Source organism: Thunnus albacares, chromosome 24 (assembly GCF_914725855.1).
Source record: "Thunnus albacares chromosome 24, fThuAlb1.1, whole genome shotgun sequence".
Classification (NCBI taxonomy): Eukaryota; Metazoa; Chordata; class Actinopteri; order Scombriformes; family Scombridae; genus Thunnus; species Thunnus albacares.
In genome coordinates, this window is record NC_058129.1 from 17783497 (window position 1) to 17801976 (window position 18480).

General features: G+C 37.1%; 2 protein-coding genes across 6 annotated transcripts in view; both read left to right on the forward strand.

The window, feature by feature from the left end:
* ptprnb (protein tyrosine phosphatase receptor type Nb) overlaps positions 1 to 16902 on the forward strand; it is a 42211-nt gene extending 25309 nt beyond the window's left edge. For 4 of the 5 annotated variants that reach the window (XM_044344632.1, XM_044344633.1, XM_044344629.1 and 1 more), the window contains 11 exons: positions 2817 to 3026; positions 4162 to 4476; positions 5594 to 5741; positions 7103 to 7176; positions 7461 to 7538; positions 7818 to 7937; positions 8797 to 8963; positions 10062 to 10115; positions 10370 to 10434; positions 10987 to 11060; positions 15797 to 16902. In XM_044344632.1, coding sequence (XP_044200567.1) covers positions 2817 to 3026; positions 4162 to 4476; positions 5594 to 5741; positions 7103 to 7176; positions 7461 to 7538; positions 7818 to 7937; positions 8797 to 8963; positions 10062 to 10115; positions 10370 to 10434; positions 10987 to 11060; positions 15797 to 15868 — 1377 coding nt within the window. In that variant the 3' untranslated portion in view covers positions 15869 to 16902. The remainder of the gene's footprint in view (positions 1 to 2816; positions 3027 to 4161; positions 4477 to 5593; positions 5742 to 7102; positions 7177 to 7460; positions 7539 to 7817; positions 7938 to 8796; positions 8964 to 10061; positions 10116 to 10369; positions 10435 to 10986; positions 11061 to 15796) is intronic. The other variant, XM_044344631.1, reaches the window with a different exon arrangement.
* LOC122976244 overlaps positions 1 to 18480 on the forward strand; it is a 1153509-nt gene that overhangs the window by 699223 nt on the left and 435806 nt on the right. The gene's annotated exons all lie outside the window — the stretch shown is intronic.

The following is an 18480-nucleotide window of genomic DNA, read 5'->3' on the forward strand; positions in this document are numbered from 1 at the left end:
CACTTAAGTGATCCATACAATGTTTATAGTATTTCTACATGATTAAAGATGCAGTATTTGTACCATTACGTTTGTATTTGTCTGATAAAACACAAAAAATACTCTTATAATATAAGTGTCTGTACTCAATAGTCAGCTTATAGTGTTATGTTATAATAAATTACTTGTAATATTTATGGTGTTTCTGTAATATTGCTCCAGTATAAGAATTTAGTGTCTGTGGTGACATTTTTACTTTACTACTGATGGCATTTGTAATATTCCTAAAATATTCTTCTTGTGTAAAGACCAAGTGTCTGTTCTCAATGGTCAGTTTATAGTAATAATGATAATAATTATAAACTTTATTCATATATTATCATTTAAAAGCAATGTTACAAAGAAAAAACACCATTTAAACAGTGTTACATTACAGTTTACCTACTTTATTTAGTGTACATAGTGACATTTTTGCACTTCTATTTGCCTTTTTACTCGTTGCATTTGTTGTATTTTATATTCCTAAAATATTCTTCTTGTATAAAGACCAGGTGTCCTCGCTCACTGTAGTCTGTTTAAAAAATACTCTTCCTCCATGGACTTGTAATCTATCTGTGGCTGTAAATACTGAGTGTGACTGCAGCTGTTTTCTGTCGTTTAATCGTGTATTTTCTACGTTATTTGACAACTAAAGCTTTTATATTCCTCTGAAATGTATCATATGATCCCTGCAGCTCCGATCTGTTAGGCAGACATCTGTTTGCAGATATTTGATGTAGAACATTAACGGTGTGTATCGGACTGTTTTGAGGATTTATGTTTGTTTTATGAGCTGTGATAAATGAACTGCATCGGTTGTAGAGGCAATAAATCAAAGGAAAAAAACGACTGATAAAGGAAGAGATGTGGTGAATGAATTAAAATGTTTGTTGATATGACGACAGTTAAGCAGCAAACCGTCTTAAATCCATCAACCACATGTAGCCTGGTCGTCCATTTTCTTTTTTTCCTCTCTTCACACACACACACACATTGTACCCCATTGGGGCCCCTTCATAATAGCAGGTGAAGTACCCTTTTCTACCCCCAAACACAGCTCCAACCTTAATGTCTATCAGATACCAACACAGAGAGAAAGCGCCTCACATTCCTGAGGCCCACGGAGAGGAAGGAGGAGGTCTGAAAGGTCAAGACAGACAATTCATCCGAGGAGGAGGAGGAGGAGGAGAGGGTGGGAGGAGAAGGAGGGAGGGAGGGATGATGAAAAGGAGAGGAAGGGGAGGGGTAAAAGAGAGGAGTTCAAATAGTTAATTTAATTAGTTTGCCTTTTTAAAAACAGTCATAACTTCTCTCCTTTATAGAGTGAGAAACAGAAAAATAGTTTCCTCACTTTCACTTTTTACTTTTTTTCTGGATTAATCGATTAATTGTTTGGTTTATAAAATGTCAGAAAATGGTGAAAAATGTCAATGAGTGTTTCTCAAAGTCCAAGATGACGTCACAACCCAAAGATATTCAGTTTACTGTCATGGAGGACGAAAGAAACCGGAAAATAATCATATTTGAGAAGCTTGAATCAGAGAATTTGGACTTTTTTCTTCTTAAAAAAATGACTCAAAACGATGAAATAGTTGGCGATTAATTTAATAGTTGGCAACTAATTGATTAATTGACTAATTATCATATCTTAAAAGACCAGTAAAACATCTGCTCATCATACGCATTGATCTTTAATTAATTCAATCATGATCAAAAAGGCTTTTTAACTATTAATTGAAGAACAATCTGTAATTTTTCAAGCAAGAATAGTGAAAAAATGCTGAATCTTCTTCTTCTTGTGGTACATTAGGAATTTCTCAAAGAACTTCAAGTCCAGAGGTTGTGATTCGTAGCACAACAAGCTACTGAAGCTGTAAACAGAACTGTGTTCCTGCACATGCTCAGTAGCGTCTATCTTACAAAGAACTACTCTCTGGAGACTGAAAACATGATGCTAGTTTTTGGAGCCGATTCTAAACAAACTAACATGACCAAACTCTTCATAATGAAGGAACATGTCACCCAGTGCAGCGGTGTGACTCACTTATGTGTTTTTAATAGTTTTTACACAACAATGGAGGAATTAGATATATCAGAATACTGTGTGTGTCTTGTAGTTTAGGGTGTTTATGAGTTGATACTAGTTTCAGTTTGTTGTGGACTAAAAATCAAGGTGTCGGTTGGAAACAGCGCTCGAAGAAAGTTGAGGACAAATAAAACTGGAATTTATCAGTGATGGAAGAAGTATTGAGATTGTTTACTTAAGTAAAAGTAGAAATAACACAGTATAAAAATACTCCGTTGCAAGTGAAAGTCCTGCATTAAGAATCTTACTTAGTAGTAAGTAAAAGTAAAGAAGTAAGAGTTGCAAAATATACTTAAAGTATGAAAAGTAAAAATACTTCACTCAGTGATATTATATAAACTGTATATGTTAAAATATATATATATATATTGTATTATTATTGTTACAACATTGAATCAAAGGGGATTTCATGTGTTTTTTAGACACTGAGCAACAAAAAAAGAAAGTGATCTATATTTATTACAAATATAAATATATATAGTAGAAATATAAAATACATGTAAAATCTTCAAGTAACTATAGCTGTGAAATAAATGTAGTGGAGTAAAAATTACAATATTTCCCTCTTTAATGTAGTTGAGTAGAAGTATAAAGTAGTATCAAATGGAAATACTCAAGAAAAGTACAAGTACCTAAAATTGTATTTAAGTGCAGTACTAAAGTAAATGTACTTTGTTTTTTCTGTCCTTCTCTCTTTGTCTTCCCGCCACAGAGGAATGATGGGAAAGCGTTGCCCCTGGCGACCAGAGTCCAGCCCGGCTCCCGCTCGGTGTTTGCCGCGCTGGTGGCCATGGCCTGCATTGGCGGCATCCTGGTGGCGGCCATGACCATCGCCTGCCTGCGTCACCACGCCCACCGGCTGGCGGCGAAGAAGCTGGGCCTGGGACCCGAGGGAGGCAGCTTCAGCCACCAGGAGTACCAGGTGAGGATGAGGAGGAGGAGGGGGTAAAAACACTTGCAAATATAGAATATGTCACTCTACAAAGAAGAAATACACACTTCAAAATACCAATAATAAGTACATTTATTCAAGAACTTCATTGATTATTTGCTACGTTATACTTCCTCCCTGATACGTTTCAGTCAGCCAGTTAAACCAGCCAGTAACAGTATATGAAGTACTTAAATATTGTTGAGTATATCAATATATAACATCCATGTTTGCCGACATACATGAGAAGAAACAGAATTATAAATATGCCAAAGAAAGAACTGGTTAATGAAGATAAATAATATACAAAGATTCAGTCATGACAGGCTGTTTTAACTGTTAAAAATTAACTTTAATACATGAAGAAATTAAAATATTTCAGTATATTACAGTAAAATAACCCTAACCCTTAACCCTAACCCTAAATTAAAATATTTCAGTATATTACAGTAAAATAACCCAAACCTTAACCCTAACCCTAACAAATATATATATAATATCTACATGATTATAAATTAAATTTTATTGGCTATGTTTTATCTTTTTTTTCTTATCGCAACTTAATTATTGTATTTGTTTTGTTAATAGTTGTCATTGATAGTAATTGAATTTCCAGTAAAGATTACTGTTTAAGATTTACTCTTTTTTTTTTTTAGTTGGTCTTTAAGATAAGATAAAGTTATTGATTATTTATTGATCACTGGAGGGAAATTCAACATTACAGCAACACAAAAAGAAACCAGAGTGAGAAATATAGACATATATATATGTAAAAAAGATCAAAGTGAGAATGCTATATGAGTATATTTCTCTAATCAATGGGCATAAATATATGTGCCATTTAATAATAATAATAATAACAATATAATTTAATAACCAATTTAAATACCAACCACTTATGTTTATGGTTAAAAAAAAAGGTTTTTAAACTCTCAAATATTGATCTTAGTATTGGCCTCAAGCTAAAACTTAAATATCTAAAACTGTTAAAGAACATTTTAAAGATTTATCGATTTAGATTTTAAACGCAACTTATGAAAAACATAATAAAAGTAGCAGAAATGGGTTTTAAAGTATTAAAAATATATTAAGGAGCAGTATAAAAAATGCATAACTGGCTCACCAGGACCTGTGTCGCCAGCACATGGCCTCCAAAGGCGCCTTTGGACGCCTTGAAGCTGCCGCCCTGGGCGCTGTGGGAGGAGCGGGCGGAGGAGCAGGTGGAGGAGGAGGAGGAGGAGGAGGAGGAGGAGGAGGTGCTGGCGTCGGAGGAGGAGCGGGAGCAGCAGGAGGCGGAGGTGCCGACTCGAGGGTGAGCAGCGTCTCGTCACAGTTCAGCGACGGAGCCCAGCCCAGCCCCAGCTCCCACAGCAGCACGCCGTCATGGTGCGAGGAGCCGGCGCAGGCCAACATGGACATCTCCACCGGTCACATGATCCTGGTCAGTACTGACGTCATCGTATGACATCACTAAGTGTCATTGATTGGTGATTTGATGGTCACATCACTAATAATTCTCCTTCTCTTGTGAGTTTTTGGACCATTTTATCTCCATAAACCTTTTTCTTGTACACTAAATGATTATTTTCATTCCTGATTGATCTGTTGATTCTTTTCTCAATTAATTGATTAGTTGTTTGGTCCATAAAATGTCAGAAAATTGTGAAAAATATCCTCAAATGTCCACAACCCAAAGATATTCAGTTTACTGTCACAGAGGACTGAAGAAACCACATTTGAGAAGCTGGAATCAGAGAATTTGGACATTTTCTTCTTAAAAAATGACTCAAAAACAATTAATTGCTCATCAGAATTGTTGGTGATTAATTTAATCATTAGCAACTGATCGACTAGTTCCTGCAGATCTATTGAACACTAAAACATTTGACCGTTTCACACATTTTTTATCCATTGCACTTTTTACTTGTCTGCTTTTTACTGTTTTTACTGTAATTGTGTGAACTGTTGCACTTCATAATAAGCATTGTGCTGTATATGGAGAGAATAACCTTTGACCTTAATATTAAAACATATCAATCTGACAAGGAAAACATAATCTTTGGAACTGCTGGTCTAGTTGCTGAAATTTGGTGGAAAGTTAATATTTCTTCAGATATCTAGTTTGCATATAATTGTTGTTTAAAGCGCATTTAACTGTTTTATTTTGAAGCTTAATATTCAGTCAATAAACTGTTGTTGAAAACTTTTCACAGGTCAAAAGACATCTACATCAGTGCTTACAGAGTATTTCTGTAGACAATTATAAAGGATAAGTCTGCTGACTTCTCTACTCTGCGGCTCTCAGCTCCAAACCCATTGGTTCCTACTGAAGACATACATTTTTAAAAACAGCTCACAAATATAGTTTCATGTTTAAAAAGGCTCAGTAGTTTCCTAAAGCAGCTGAAACTGTAATTTTTGGCAAATGTCATAGAAAAAAGGAGTGCTTTTGTTGGGGACTATTTGGAAGATGTTCGATCTAAATGATAACACAGCTGCATCTCATTGAAAGATTGTTCCTCAAAGATAAACTAACTGAGTACCTTCTCTGTGTGAAGGCTTACATGGAGGACCACCTGAGGAACAAGGACCGTCTGATGAAGGAGTGGGAGGCTCTGTGCTCCTACCAGGCCGAGCCCAGCGCCGTCTCCGTGGCTCAGAGCGACGCCAACGCCAAGAAGAACCGCTGCTCCGACTCTGTACCCTGTGAGTCCCGACAGCTGCTTCACTTCCAGTACAGTTAGATATGAACACAAACATGCAACTGTCAAATATACAGTCCAGATTTAATTGCCGTTATTATAAACACCTGCAGCTGTTTCCTCCAATTACTTTCATGGAGGATGGATGATGACGATGCCGATGACGTGTCTCTGCTCTCGTGTATTTTTTTTCTATTTACAAGAAAGTCTGCAGATATAACTTGTTTTATTGGTTAAGTTGTAATAAATATATTCTAATAATAATCAGGAGATGTCAGGAGACTCATATAACCAAGGTCAGATCTTAAAAACATAATTATTTACATTTCCTCTGATTCTTATTACAGTTTAGAGAATTTTGAGAGGCCTTTTTTCACGGTCCTGATCAGTCCGACATGTAATAAACTTACACGATAGTTGTTGTCTAAAGGTCTAAAGGTGCCTTAAATGTGCATGAAGCCGAGTAGAAAAGAAGTATATCTCACATATATATGAATTATATATAGCACCTTATTGATTTTATGTTTGTAATTGAAGTAGTTGTGCCAGTGAGAAAATAATTAAATTAAATATTATTTACAAAAGAGTAGAAACACCTGTGAGACGTCTTAAGTCATTGCAAAGTCCTGCTGTGCAGCCAAATTTTCTTTGTAGACCCACAGAACTTTATTTTGAAATTCTTGTGGACATCACAAAGTTTCCAAAAGTACCAAATATGTCCAGCTGAATCTGGGAAAATGTGTCTGGAATATTGCTGCATTCACTTGCTCCTCGGATGATCCTATTTCCCGAGCTGGGAAGTTGTTCTTCCGACTTCGATGTGATCGTGAGCTTATAATAATATCATAATGTGGAAAAGACATTTATTATTATAGTATTTTATTGCTCAGAGTGTTTCTACATGTTGATAGCTGTGTCTAGTTTTTGTGTGACAACAAATAGCAAAGGAAACGGTTACATCCTAAAACCATATTACAAATTACATGTGAGCAAAAAATTGATATGCAATAAATTAATCAATAAAAACATTTCTTACCATCAACCAAACATCTACTTTTGTCCACCATGTTTCTGCATATATGACGTCAACTTTCAGCAAGTCGTGAACCAAAATTTTTGTTGACTTTCTGAGTTGTTTTTCCAACTTCATGTACATTTTTCTAGTCAGGATCTAATTTTTCCGATTATTCTGACACCACATAAATGCCTCATATTTACATCTGATGGATCAGTGCAGAATATATGTGATATGATGTCAGGCGGGATGGAATAAGATGATTTTAACAACCTTAAACCTGCTTAAGTGGGAAATAAAAAAGGAGGAAACTGGATGTGAAAGAGTTAAATGTCTTTGTTGTCCTTCAGATGATCACTCGAGGGTGAAGCTGAAAGCGGAGATCAACCCTTCACGCTCCGACTACATCAACGCCAGCACCATAGTAAGTCCTTTCTCATCAAACGGTCGCCATAGCAACCACATTATTCACCCCCCCAAGATCCCAGAGAAAGCCCTGATCTCATGTTTCACATCATCTGTAGGAGGAGAAACAACATGTTTTTGATGTTTTCATCTAAGTTTCCAATAATCAGAAAATGTGATGTTGCTGCCAAACAAACTGAAAAAAAGTCTCCCTGAAAGAATGTAGTCGGTCCATCGGATCTGAGACTTTGACCTCTGACCTTGTGACCCTGTGTGACCTTTCACCTCCCTCCCTTCCTCCAGATTGAACACGACCCCCGGATGCCAGCTTACATCGCCACCCAGGGCCCGCTGTCACACACCATCTCCGACTTCTGGCAGGTCAGCGTGACACAAAAAATAAAAGATGAATACAAGTAGATCTGCAAATATATGTTTTATTGGTTTATTTGTAAGAAAAACTCAGATGTATGTAAACAAGTTAAATTCTTACAAGCAATTATTTATTATTAGATCCATCACAATCACATCCAGGTACGAGAGGAACTAAAAACTTTTGGGAAACATACATTTTTACTGAAGTTTGTCAGAACATCAAGAACCACGAAGGTTTACTGTTGTAATAATGTTGTTGTTGTTGTTGTTGTTGTTGTTGTGTAGATGGTCTGGGAGAACGGCTGCACGGTGATAGTGATGATGACGGCTCTGGTGGAGGACGGAGAGAAACAGTGTGACCGTTACTGGCCTGATGAAGGCTCGTCCCTCTACCACATCTATGAGGTGAGAGCAGTAACTAAGTACATTTACTCAAGTATTGTACTTGTACTTAACTTGAGTATTTCCATGTGATGCTACTTTCTACATTTCAGAGGGAAATATTGTACTTTCTACTCCACTACATTTATTTGACAGCTTTAGTTACTTTTCAGATGAAGATTTGACACAATGGATAATATAACAAGCTTTTAAAATACAACACATTGTTAAAGATGAAACCAGTGGTTTCCAACCTTTTTGGCTTTTGACATCTTACAAAAAGCAGTGTGTAGTCGGGGTCACATTTCACATGTCTATGTCCTCTAAACTGCTTTCATTTCAATAAATGTTCAAATGATCCAATATTTCAGCAAAAATCAAAGATTAGAGAAAAAGTCCAAAAACTGAAAACAGATTTGTGTATCAGAACTTTGTTTTTTCTTCTTTCCTCTCCCATTAATCATCTCACCACCCCTCAGATTTATCTGCTGACCCTTTGGAGGGGCCCCGACCCCTAGGTTGGGAACCACTGGACTAAACTAGCTAACTGTATATAAAGTAGTGTAAACTAGCTCCACCTCCAGCAGCTACAACAGTAACATGCTGCTCTAACACTGATGCTTCACTATTAATAATCTAATGATGTCATATATAATAATATATCAGTCAGAGGGACCAAACCACTACTTTTACTGCAATACTTTAACTACATCAAGCTCATAATACTTATGTACTTTTACTGCAATACTTTAACTACATCAAGCTCATAATACTTATGTACTTTTACTGCAGTAAAGGATCTGAGTACTTCTTCCTCTGCTGGTTTTAAAGAACACGTCTAATGAGTCAGCATCTGTATTTCTATTGGCCGTCCGTCCTGCAGGTGAATCTGGTGTCGGAGCACATCTGGTGTAACGACTTCCTGGTGCGAAGCTTCTACCTGAAGAACGTGCAGACGCAGGAAACCAGGACGCTCACTCAGTTCCACTTCCTCAGCTGGCCGGCTCAGGGCATCCCCACCTCCACACGCCCCCTGCTGGACTTCCGCAGGTACTTCACATATAAACACTGCACAGACAAAAACAAGTAGCTCCTTTTCTCTGCAGGAACCTTTAAAGAAGCAGCATTTTTCACAAGCCGGGACATCTTATATGTCTGAAACAAAGGCTGCAGTGTCTTTATTATGGTCTGTGTTGAAGGCAAGTGAAGTAAGACAGACACTGATACTAAGGAAAGTATTCATTAGTATCATTTGACACCCAGCCGTAGAAACAATATCCTGATTCTCTCCTTCATCCTTCTGTCTTTCCTCCCCTCCCTCCCGCTCCTCTGTCCCTCCTCTCCTCCCGTCCTCCCTCCCTTGTGCGATGGAGGTCAGCGGGGCCCTTGGTTTTAATTTTTTGAACATATCTGTCTGTGTCATTCTTGTGATTTGCAGCTAGTAGTCTGGGTCCAGTTGCATAGTCACAAAAATGATCATGGACTGATGTGGCTGCAGCAGGAGGTCCATCGCCGAAACTCCTCCCCGGTCTTTTCTTTCTATCTGTCTAACGTGCGAATCGAACTTGTTTCAAGTATTTTCTTGATTCTAGTGCATCTAGTCTGAAGATTCTTGAAACAAGTTGATTTTTTTTATAAGAAATACTGTCACATGTTTAAGACTCAGTTAAAGACTTGAATGATTTGATGAGAAGAAGATATTAGCGGTGCGTAAATCTGTCTTTTTGTGGCCAATCGTCTGTACGGTGGCTGCAAAAGTCCAATATTTATCTGTTTATATGTGAACTTGCAATAATTTTGTCTGTCTGTCTATATTTCTACAATGTATGACGTGTTTACTGTATGTGTAGTCGAGTCGTTTTCATCTATTCATCTGTTAATTTATGAATACTGGTGTTCTAGTTTTTTGACTTTGACTTTCCTTGCATGATAAAATAACAAGATTTGCCATTTTTATTGACCTACTGTCTCTTTCTAAGCTTTTGACAGTGATGTTATCAGATATATTTTAAAGTTTAATACCTATTTTTTCTGCTTTAAAGCTTGTTCGTATGACCTGATGAAGGTTGTGTAGAACAAAACCTCATAAATAAAGTTAAATAAGTTTTTTAATTAATCATATTTTGTTTCTCATTTCTTTCTCCTCAGGAAGGTGAATAAGTGCTACCGAGGACGATCCTGCCCCATCATCGTCCACTGCAGGTAAACAATCCAGATTATAAATGCAAGTTATTGTATTTATTGACTCAGACATGCTGTCAGTTGTAGTGACACATGAGGCCACTTGGTGGCAGACAGATGACGGTTTATTCTCCTCTGATATAAAACACAAACAATACACTGACAATCAAAAGGTTGTTCATCATCAATAAATGATCAAGTCCATTGATTGGTTGTGAGAGAGACAATTGTCTTTATTTTCAAGATTAATTTGTTGTTCTTTGTTGTTTCCATAGTGACGGTACAGGTCGGACTGGGACTTACATCCTGATTGACATGGTTTTGAATCGTATGGCTAAAGGTGAGATTAATGTGTATAAATGTGTGTTTTCTAAGAAAGAAGTTCATGTAAAACTCATTTTTTTATTATATAAAGCTCAAACTTTTACTTATTTTCTCCAAGTACCAGCTGTCTAAACCTCTCCTCTATACTCAACACAATTCAACAATATAATATTGGATCTGAATTAGTTTTATAATTGGCAGATACTCAGGATTCAATCAAGATTAGGAGCAAAAAGTCGTGATTGAGACGACCTTGTTGTCAGTGTTCTTTTGTTTTCCCTGCGAAGTCGGTATTGTTTTTATGGTTATGTGAAAGCAACTAAAACACTTGTGTTCTTGTTTAAATGTCATAATAACACATAACATAAAATGTGTAAACATATATAAAACAAATAAAGATAAATAATGAAATATTATACAAAAAACTCGAGACATGGTGCGGACCACAGTCTCTCCAGAGTCAAAGTTCAAACTCGGGAGTTTTATTTCAGGATGTATAAGTGTGTGTGTTGTATTTGTGTGTGTGTTGCTGGTGAAATCATCCTGTGTGTCACCTGTTGTCCTGCAGGTGTGAAGGAGATCGACATCGCTGCGACGTTGGAGCACGTTCGGGACCAGAGACCTGGGATGGTTCGCACCAAGGTGAGTCTCACTGAGACATGAATGGTTTGTGTTTTTCTTGTGGAGGAATATGATTTTATTTGTATATTTTGATAGTTTGTCGTCATGTTTAATACAGTCTACATTGAATATGTGTTGCATTTCAAATAAAATTTCCTGAACGTTTTCATACCCTGAAAATGTTTCTCATCACAAATATAATGTTGAAAACTGAGCAGCTCAGAGGATGAAGAGCTGGTTTAATCCCTGACAGAGGAGACATATTCTTGTTAGTGTAGTGTGTCAGACTGGGCCCACATTTAGGTTTATCAAATTACACTGGACTGAAAACTACTTCTAAATTTAAAAGCTTTCACTTTAATTAAAAGCTGTTTTTCTGTCTCTTTATTGTCTGCAGAAGACATCAGATTCTTTTGTTTTTTTTGTTTCCATGTCATCAGATCTCCTGATGTTTCATTCCTTCTTGTATCTTTTAAATATAATAGATTGTTGTTAATTTCACACAATCCAGTATATCCTTGTGTCTGATTGGCTCCTCCTCTGTGAGCAAACATGTGATTAATCACATGACCACTTGAGAGTTGAAGGTTTACAGCTTCACTTTGAGTCATTTCATAAATGTGAATTATTCTTCTAGTGAACTTTTTTACTCTTAAATCGGCTCTTGAGGTCGTTTTTACATAGAACTCATAGTGTGATTGAATCAGGACCAGGTGGGTTAACTGGGAGCTGAGGAGGAACAAACAGGTGTGTTAATGGGAGGTGTTTCAGCAATCAAACACAAGATGGAGGTTTCTTTGTCATGCAGACCTTGTAAAAGCTCTTCTGGGTAAGAAATGTTGTGCAACATGTTCCAAGTGTTATGTGAAGCCAAATCTTTGTATTTCTCTTATGAAAGCTGGTTTAATTGCTCTCAAGTATACAGTTAAGGTCATTAAAGTACAACAGTTAAGTGATTGTTTTATAAAGCTTAATGTGATTTAGTTTAAATGTCACAATATTTACAACGACTACTGGAATGGACTACTAGAGAAACTGAGAGAAAAGATTAAACTAAAATCGTCTAAACTGAGCAGAGTTGCTGAGAAACTTCCTGATTTGTGAGACTGTAGCTGAGATTTACTGAAAAACATCAACACCAGTAAAACTTTAAATATTATAAAATCTTCTGTTCTCTCAAATCTAAATGTGACCTTGTTATTTCCAGTCAAGGTGATTGTCATAAACTAAATTTTATGTTTGTTATTGTCATGAAAGACAAGAAAAAACTAAACACAAGACACTAATGTTGTACTTTAAATGATCATACTGACATCTGGGAACTGTGTTAAACCATCTTTCCTAGAAGACATAAAAAGATTTGGCTTCACTCTCACCCTGTATCTCAGTAAGTCTGCTACACCTCCCTTCATTACTGAAGCACCTCCCACCAACACACCTGCTGCGTTAAACCCAAAGTCTTTAACATGATAAATAAATACACCGACTGTAGAGAACATGACAGACAGATGAATAAATATATAACATAACTGATCTAATCTGCAACTCCAAAGAAAGACGAAAAGAAACATTAAAACATTATTAGGTAGATTGTTTGCTTAAGTGGGACTTCTGTCTCAGTCAACATTAGAGGGACTTTTATTCTTGGGGAGGGTGGTGGGAACTGATGGTGTAAAGGTTAGAGAAGAGGGCTTGAAGATAGAACATCACTGGTTCAATCCCACACCTCCAGGAGAAAGCAAACATCCCCCCTCACCACCACCAAACAGCCTGCAGGTGCAAATATCTGTATTAAAAACTAAAGATAAGTCAGTAAATAAGTATTTTCACTATTAAGGTAACTAAGATATCTTTGGTTAATCTGGTGTATTAAGTGTTTCACAGACACACACAGTTACATGTGAAGCAAACAAAAGTCTGCCAACTCATCTGAGAAGTTTTCATTTTATCCCGATAGGCAGGCGGTGGTTTTGTGTATTAGTAATGACAGAACATAACACGCAACAAACATGCGATGGCAAGAGACTTCCAACATTTTTAAAAACTTGTTCGCACCTTGATGCGTCGGTAAAACTTCAGGTGGACGGGACTTCCTGTTTCATAACCCCCTGCTTACATACCTGCGGAACATCGGGGGAGGACAAGGCCCCCCCCCTTACCCACCCATGTGGGACACAGTTTTTTTTGCTCCAGTTACTGGTGAAGGAGAGGGATCGAACCAGCCACCTCACGTCCGCAGACGTATCTGAGATCTGTGTTGACGAAGCCGTCACTCCACCAGGTCCCCTTCGCACTCACATCTCTTCTCTGAGTGCTTTTCAACCTCTCCTCTCAGTGATGTCATTCAAAAGTCACAGATCGAGATCGAACCCACCACCCTAAAACATAAACCTGCTGACTAACACACTGTGCCACAGAGTCATACTGTTCTTGAAACTTTAGTCAATGGTTTTCAATCTCACCTCTTAGTGCTTTCGTTCAAAAGTCACAGACTGATGCGGGATTGAACCCCAGACCCTTAAAACATGAACCTGCTCTCTAACACACTGAGCTATACACTCAGATGATTGATGTGTCTTCATGAGGTTTTCAGTCTCCAGCTGTGTGTCTGACTTAAAAACTTCAGTGAAAGTTGGGATCAAACCAACAACCTTAAAACTTCCTCACAGTTGTCCATCACAGTGAGCTACAACTTTTTGCTGAAATTAGGCTTTTGTTGGCTTTTCAACCTTCAGTCATGTGACTCAATTTCAAAATTCACTGACAGACGCAGATTTGAACCCACAACCCCAAAAATGTCACACTGAACTTACAGGCATCTCTACACCTGGAGCTACTGGACCAGGACAGTCCTTAAGTACTCAAGATATTGGCTTTAAAAAATCTCCAAGCAGCTCTGGCTTGAACCTTAAAACCTTTGAGTGGCATAATTAATCACAGTGAGGCTCAAGGGTCAAACCTTTACCAAGGGTTTTATATCTTAAATACAGCTGCTAACTTTAAAAAAAAAAAACTGATCAAGTTGGGATTGAACTCACAACTTTTAAACTTCAGTGTTGCTGTCAAACACAGTGAGCTAAAGCTTTGGACCAGTTGAAAAAAAGAACATTTGAGGTTTTCTATCTTCAGTCAGAAAGTTATTAAAACTGCAAAAGAAGCTGCTTCAAAGAAGCTTCTAACACAGTGAGCTTCAAATCAGATGGTACAATAGACTTTTCTTTGGAGCTGTTCAACCTTCAGCAGTGTGTCTGACTTGAAAAAGCTCAATGACAGACTGAGGATTGAACCCACAACATCAAAACCTTCAACCAGCTGCCAAACAGGTTGAGCTACTGGACCAGACTGCAGAAAGGATGTTTCATCAGAGCATTTCTGTCTTTAATCAAGATATTGGTTTTCAAAAGTTACCAAATGGCCACGACTTGAACCAACAACCATAAAACTTTTAACACGGTGAGCCATAAACACCTTTTGCCAAAGGTTGTTTAATCTTCAATTGAGAAGCTAACTTTCAAAATTCAAGTCAGGATTGAACCCACAACCTTAAAACTTCAGACTCACTGTGCAACACAGTGAGCTACAGATTCACACTGACATGATGTTTTCATTTGGTGTTTTCAGTCCTCAGTGGTCTGACTGGATTGAACCCAAAGCTTCAACAAAGTCAAAAAGTTACTAAACAGTTCAAGCTCCTGGACCAGGTTCCTAAAAAGGTGGTTTTAACAGAGCATCTAAGTCTATATGCAAGTTATTTGCTCAAAAAAAGCTTCTCTGAATTGAACCCACAATCTTAAAGCTTGAGTGTTGCCGTCTAACACAATGAGCCACTAAGTGAAACTGCTGCCAAGAGGTTTCACCAAAGGTTTTCAATCTTCATCAAGGCAGCTGATCAAGCCAGGACTGAACTCACAATCTTAAATCTTTAACAGCACTGTCTAACACACTGCACCACTGGCTCGGATGGTATCATAAATGTTTTCAGTCTTCAGTGGTGTATCTTGTGTCTCACTTTTAAGAAGTCTGACTGATTCAGGATTGAACCCACAACATCTAAACCATTAAACAGTTGCTAAAGAGACTGAGTTACTGGACCAGGACAGTCATCGCATAAGATATTGGCTTCAATAAAGCTCCCAGCAGGTCTGGCTTGAACATTAAAACCTTTGAGTAGCATAATTTAACACAGTGAGCCTCAAGGGTCAAACCTTTACCAAATGTTTTACATCTTAAATACAGCTGCTAACTTTAAAAACTGACTGATCAAGTCAGGATTGAACCCACAACCTTAAAACTTCAGTGTTGCTGTCAAACACAGTGAGCTAAAGCTTCACATAGCTGATTGGCTCTGGGTCGAACCCACAACTTCAATCTTCAGTTAGAACGTTACCACAAGGGTGGGTAACACCCCACTCCATGTAAAACTGTGTTGCTGGTCATCAGACTGGTGACACTGGGAGCTGCAGTGCAGACGAGGTAACTGAAGCAGTAAATGAAGATCCAAAGAAAATGTGTTTTAATGAAATGTTGAGTGTAACATTACATATTTTGTTTAAAATGAATCTTCACATCAGTATTTGGCTTTAAAACTTCTTCCTGGAAACAGCTTCAAACCTACAACCCCAAAAAATTAATATCAATAATAAATATAAACAACAACAAAAATAAACAAAAATATTCAAATTAAAACCTCACGAGCTAATCTGTCTCTCAGCTCTATAAAATCTGATCATCTTTCTTTCTTTCTCTCTCGTCTTCAGGACCAGTTTGAGTTCGCGCTGACGGCCGTTGCTGAGGAAGTCAACGCCATCCTCAAAGCTCTGCCCCAGTGAAACCAGTGAAACCAGCTTCCTGTCCGCTGACCCTGACCCCCCACCCCCACCCCCCCCCCCCCTTCCCCCTTCTCTCCTCTCGCACTCACACTCTTGTCTTACTCTGCCTTTTTCTCTCTACAATGATGACGATGATTATCATGATGAAGAATGAGGTTGTGATGCCTTGAAACATTAACGGTGATGTCACAATAAACAAACCTATCGGGTGACGTCAGGAAGGATTTACGCAGGCGCGGATCTGATTTTTAGGTATTTTGTGGAGCCGGTATGATGCGTTCAAGTGTATCAGGGATGTTTGGCTGCTCAAAAGTGTTGCATTCACAGGTAATCTGAACTATTTTACTAAAACACCTTGAGACAAACAGGTGATAAAGCTAAATGTGTGTTTTCCCAGCAGACTAACACACTCATAACTTGAAATTTCAAACTCCTCTGATGTTGCTTTCCCGCCTTTTTCCGAACCACCTGATAGCTTGGAGAATGAGCCTCAGACTATTTAAACATCAGATTTTTCTTCTACCTGTTGAAATCCAGCCTGAACGCCTGGTAGAAATTTTCCAGTTGAAGCCAGATTGAAGCAGAAATTTGCATTTTTTTTTTTTCTCCCCGTCGTTTGTGGTTGAAGTTTGTTGTAAACTGTGCTGCTGTTGGGATCATCGTGTTTTTGTCTCAGAGAGGAAGCAACATGACTTAAAATGTATTTTAAAGCATCAAAAGGCTTTTATAAAAGCTTAAATTGTTCTAAAATGATAATCTTGAGGGGGGAAAAAAAAGTATTAAATTTGTACTGATACTGATAAAGTGTAGATTTGCTGCTGGTTGTAACTTCCTGTCTTCTCCTCACATGACTAACGACATACAGCGTCCTTCTCTTCGTGTGCCATTCAGATCATTTTAAGTCTCTGGATATATTGTTGTTTACCTCACGCAAGTCAGAAAATGAAATAAAAAAAAAGAAATGCTATTCTATGAAGAAAAAAACAAGCTATTTTGTAACTGTGAGAACCTTCAATAAATCTTTTCGTGTTTAAGTGCTGCAATCAGTCCGCGTGACTTCTGTGACTTTCTGTACTTTCAAATCCTGATTTTAAAACCTTTTAAGAAGCTTTTAGTAACTAAAGAAATTCTATGGTTGTTTAATTTACCGATATTATACATACATGTATCAAGTTTTATTATAGATTTAATATTTCCTTCTATTTCAAGTTTATTTTTGACTTAATATTCTTCAAATTTGGTTTGTTTGTTCAGTTTCAGGCCAAATTTTGTGGGTTTTTTTGTTACTTTTTATCCATTTCTTATCATATGTTTTCAATATGGACACATTTTATTTTTCAGAACAACCAGATCTGTTTGAAAATGAGGAAATATTTAATGTGAATAGTTGCATTAAAGACTTTTGAGGCGAGGGCAAAATTATACAATATACTATATATGTATTTTTATTTAAACCACTATCATCAATGTATTTATTTTAGTAGCATTGTATATAAATTTAGCAATTTTTATTATTAATTTAATATTTTCTCCTATTTCAAGTTTATTTTTTATTCAGGATTTATCTTTTTTTTCTTCGTTAGACTTCAGTCTCGACTATGAACTAAAAATGGAAAAAGTCAAACGTGACACTGATCCTTCTGACTTCATAGAGGTCAAAGGTCAACACCTACTGTAGAGTGTAAATTATTAAAAACACAAGCAGATGAGATCATTTTAAGACTAATGATGAACTGGAGGTTCTGACAGGGTTAACGGTTTATTTCTCTATTTATTGATCGTCTTGTGCAGGTAAAAAGTGTAAAATAAAAGTGTAGGAGGGCAGTTTGGAATCAAGCTGCAACGACTGATCGATTGACAGAAAATTAATCAGCAACTATTTGTCATTTTTCAAGCAAAAACACTGAATATTTTCAGGTTCCGGCTCCTCATTTGTGCCGATTTGCTCCTTTTCTTTAGTGAACTGAACATCTGAAGGTTTAAAACTGTTAGTCAGACGTCACTGTGGTGTCTGAGGGACCATAAATGCATCTTTTCACTGTTTTTTTTTTACATTTTCATAGATGATTAATCAGGATAAATCTCAACAGATTAATCGATAATGAAAATAATCTAGTTTGGAAGTTGATGGCGAGCTCTTGTTGGACTTGCATTTAGTTTTTTCTTGTTTATTTTGCTTTACTTGTCTACAGTTTTGTATCTCAGGATAAATGATTTTATCCAGAGCTGCAACAATTAGTCAATAAATATTTAATCAATTAATCCTTTCAGCCATTTTTTTAAGCAAAAATGCCCAGTAGGTACTGGTTTCACCTCCTCAAATGTGAAAATTTGAAGCATTTCTGTCATACATTCTGCATATCTTTACATGTTGGACTACTGATCAGACAAAACAATACATTTGAAGATGAGCACTTTGTTTCTAATTAATTGATAATGACAATAATCATTAAGTGCAGCCTTTACTTTAATGTAAACCTGAAATAATCCTGTGATGGAGGAACAATAATGTACGGATGTGAGTGCAGGAAGGTTTAGTTCAGGCTTTATCTCAAACAGGCCTCAACCGTTATCTCTTCATACATCCTGTTTCAGCTCTGCGTCATGTGATC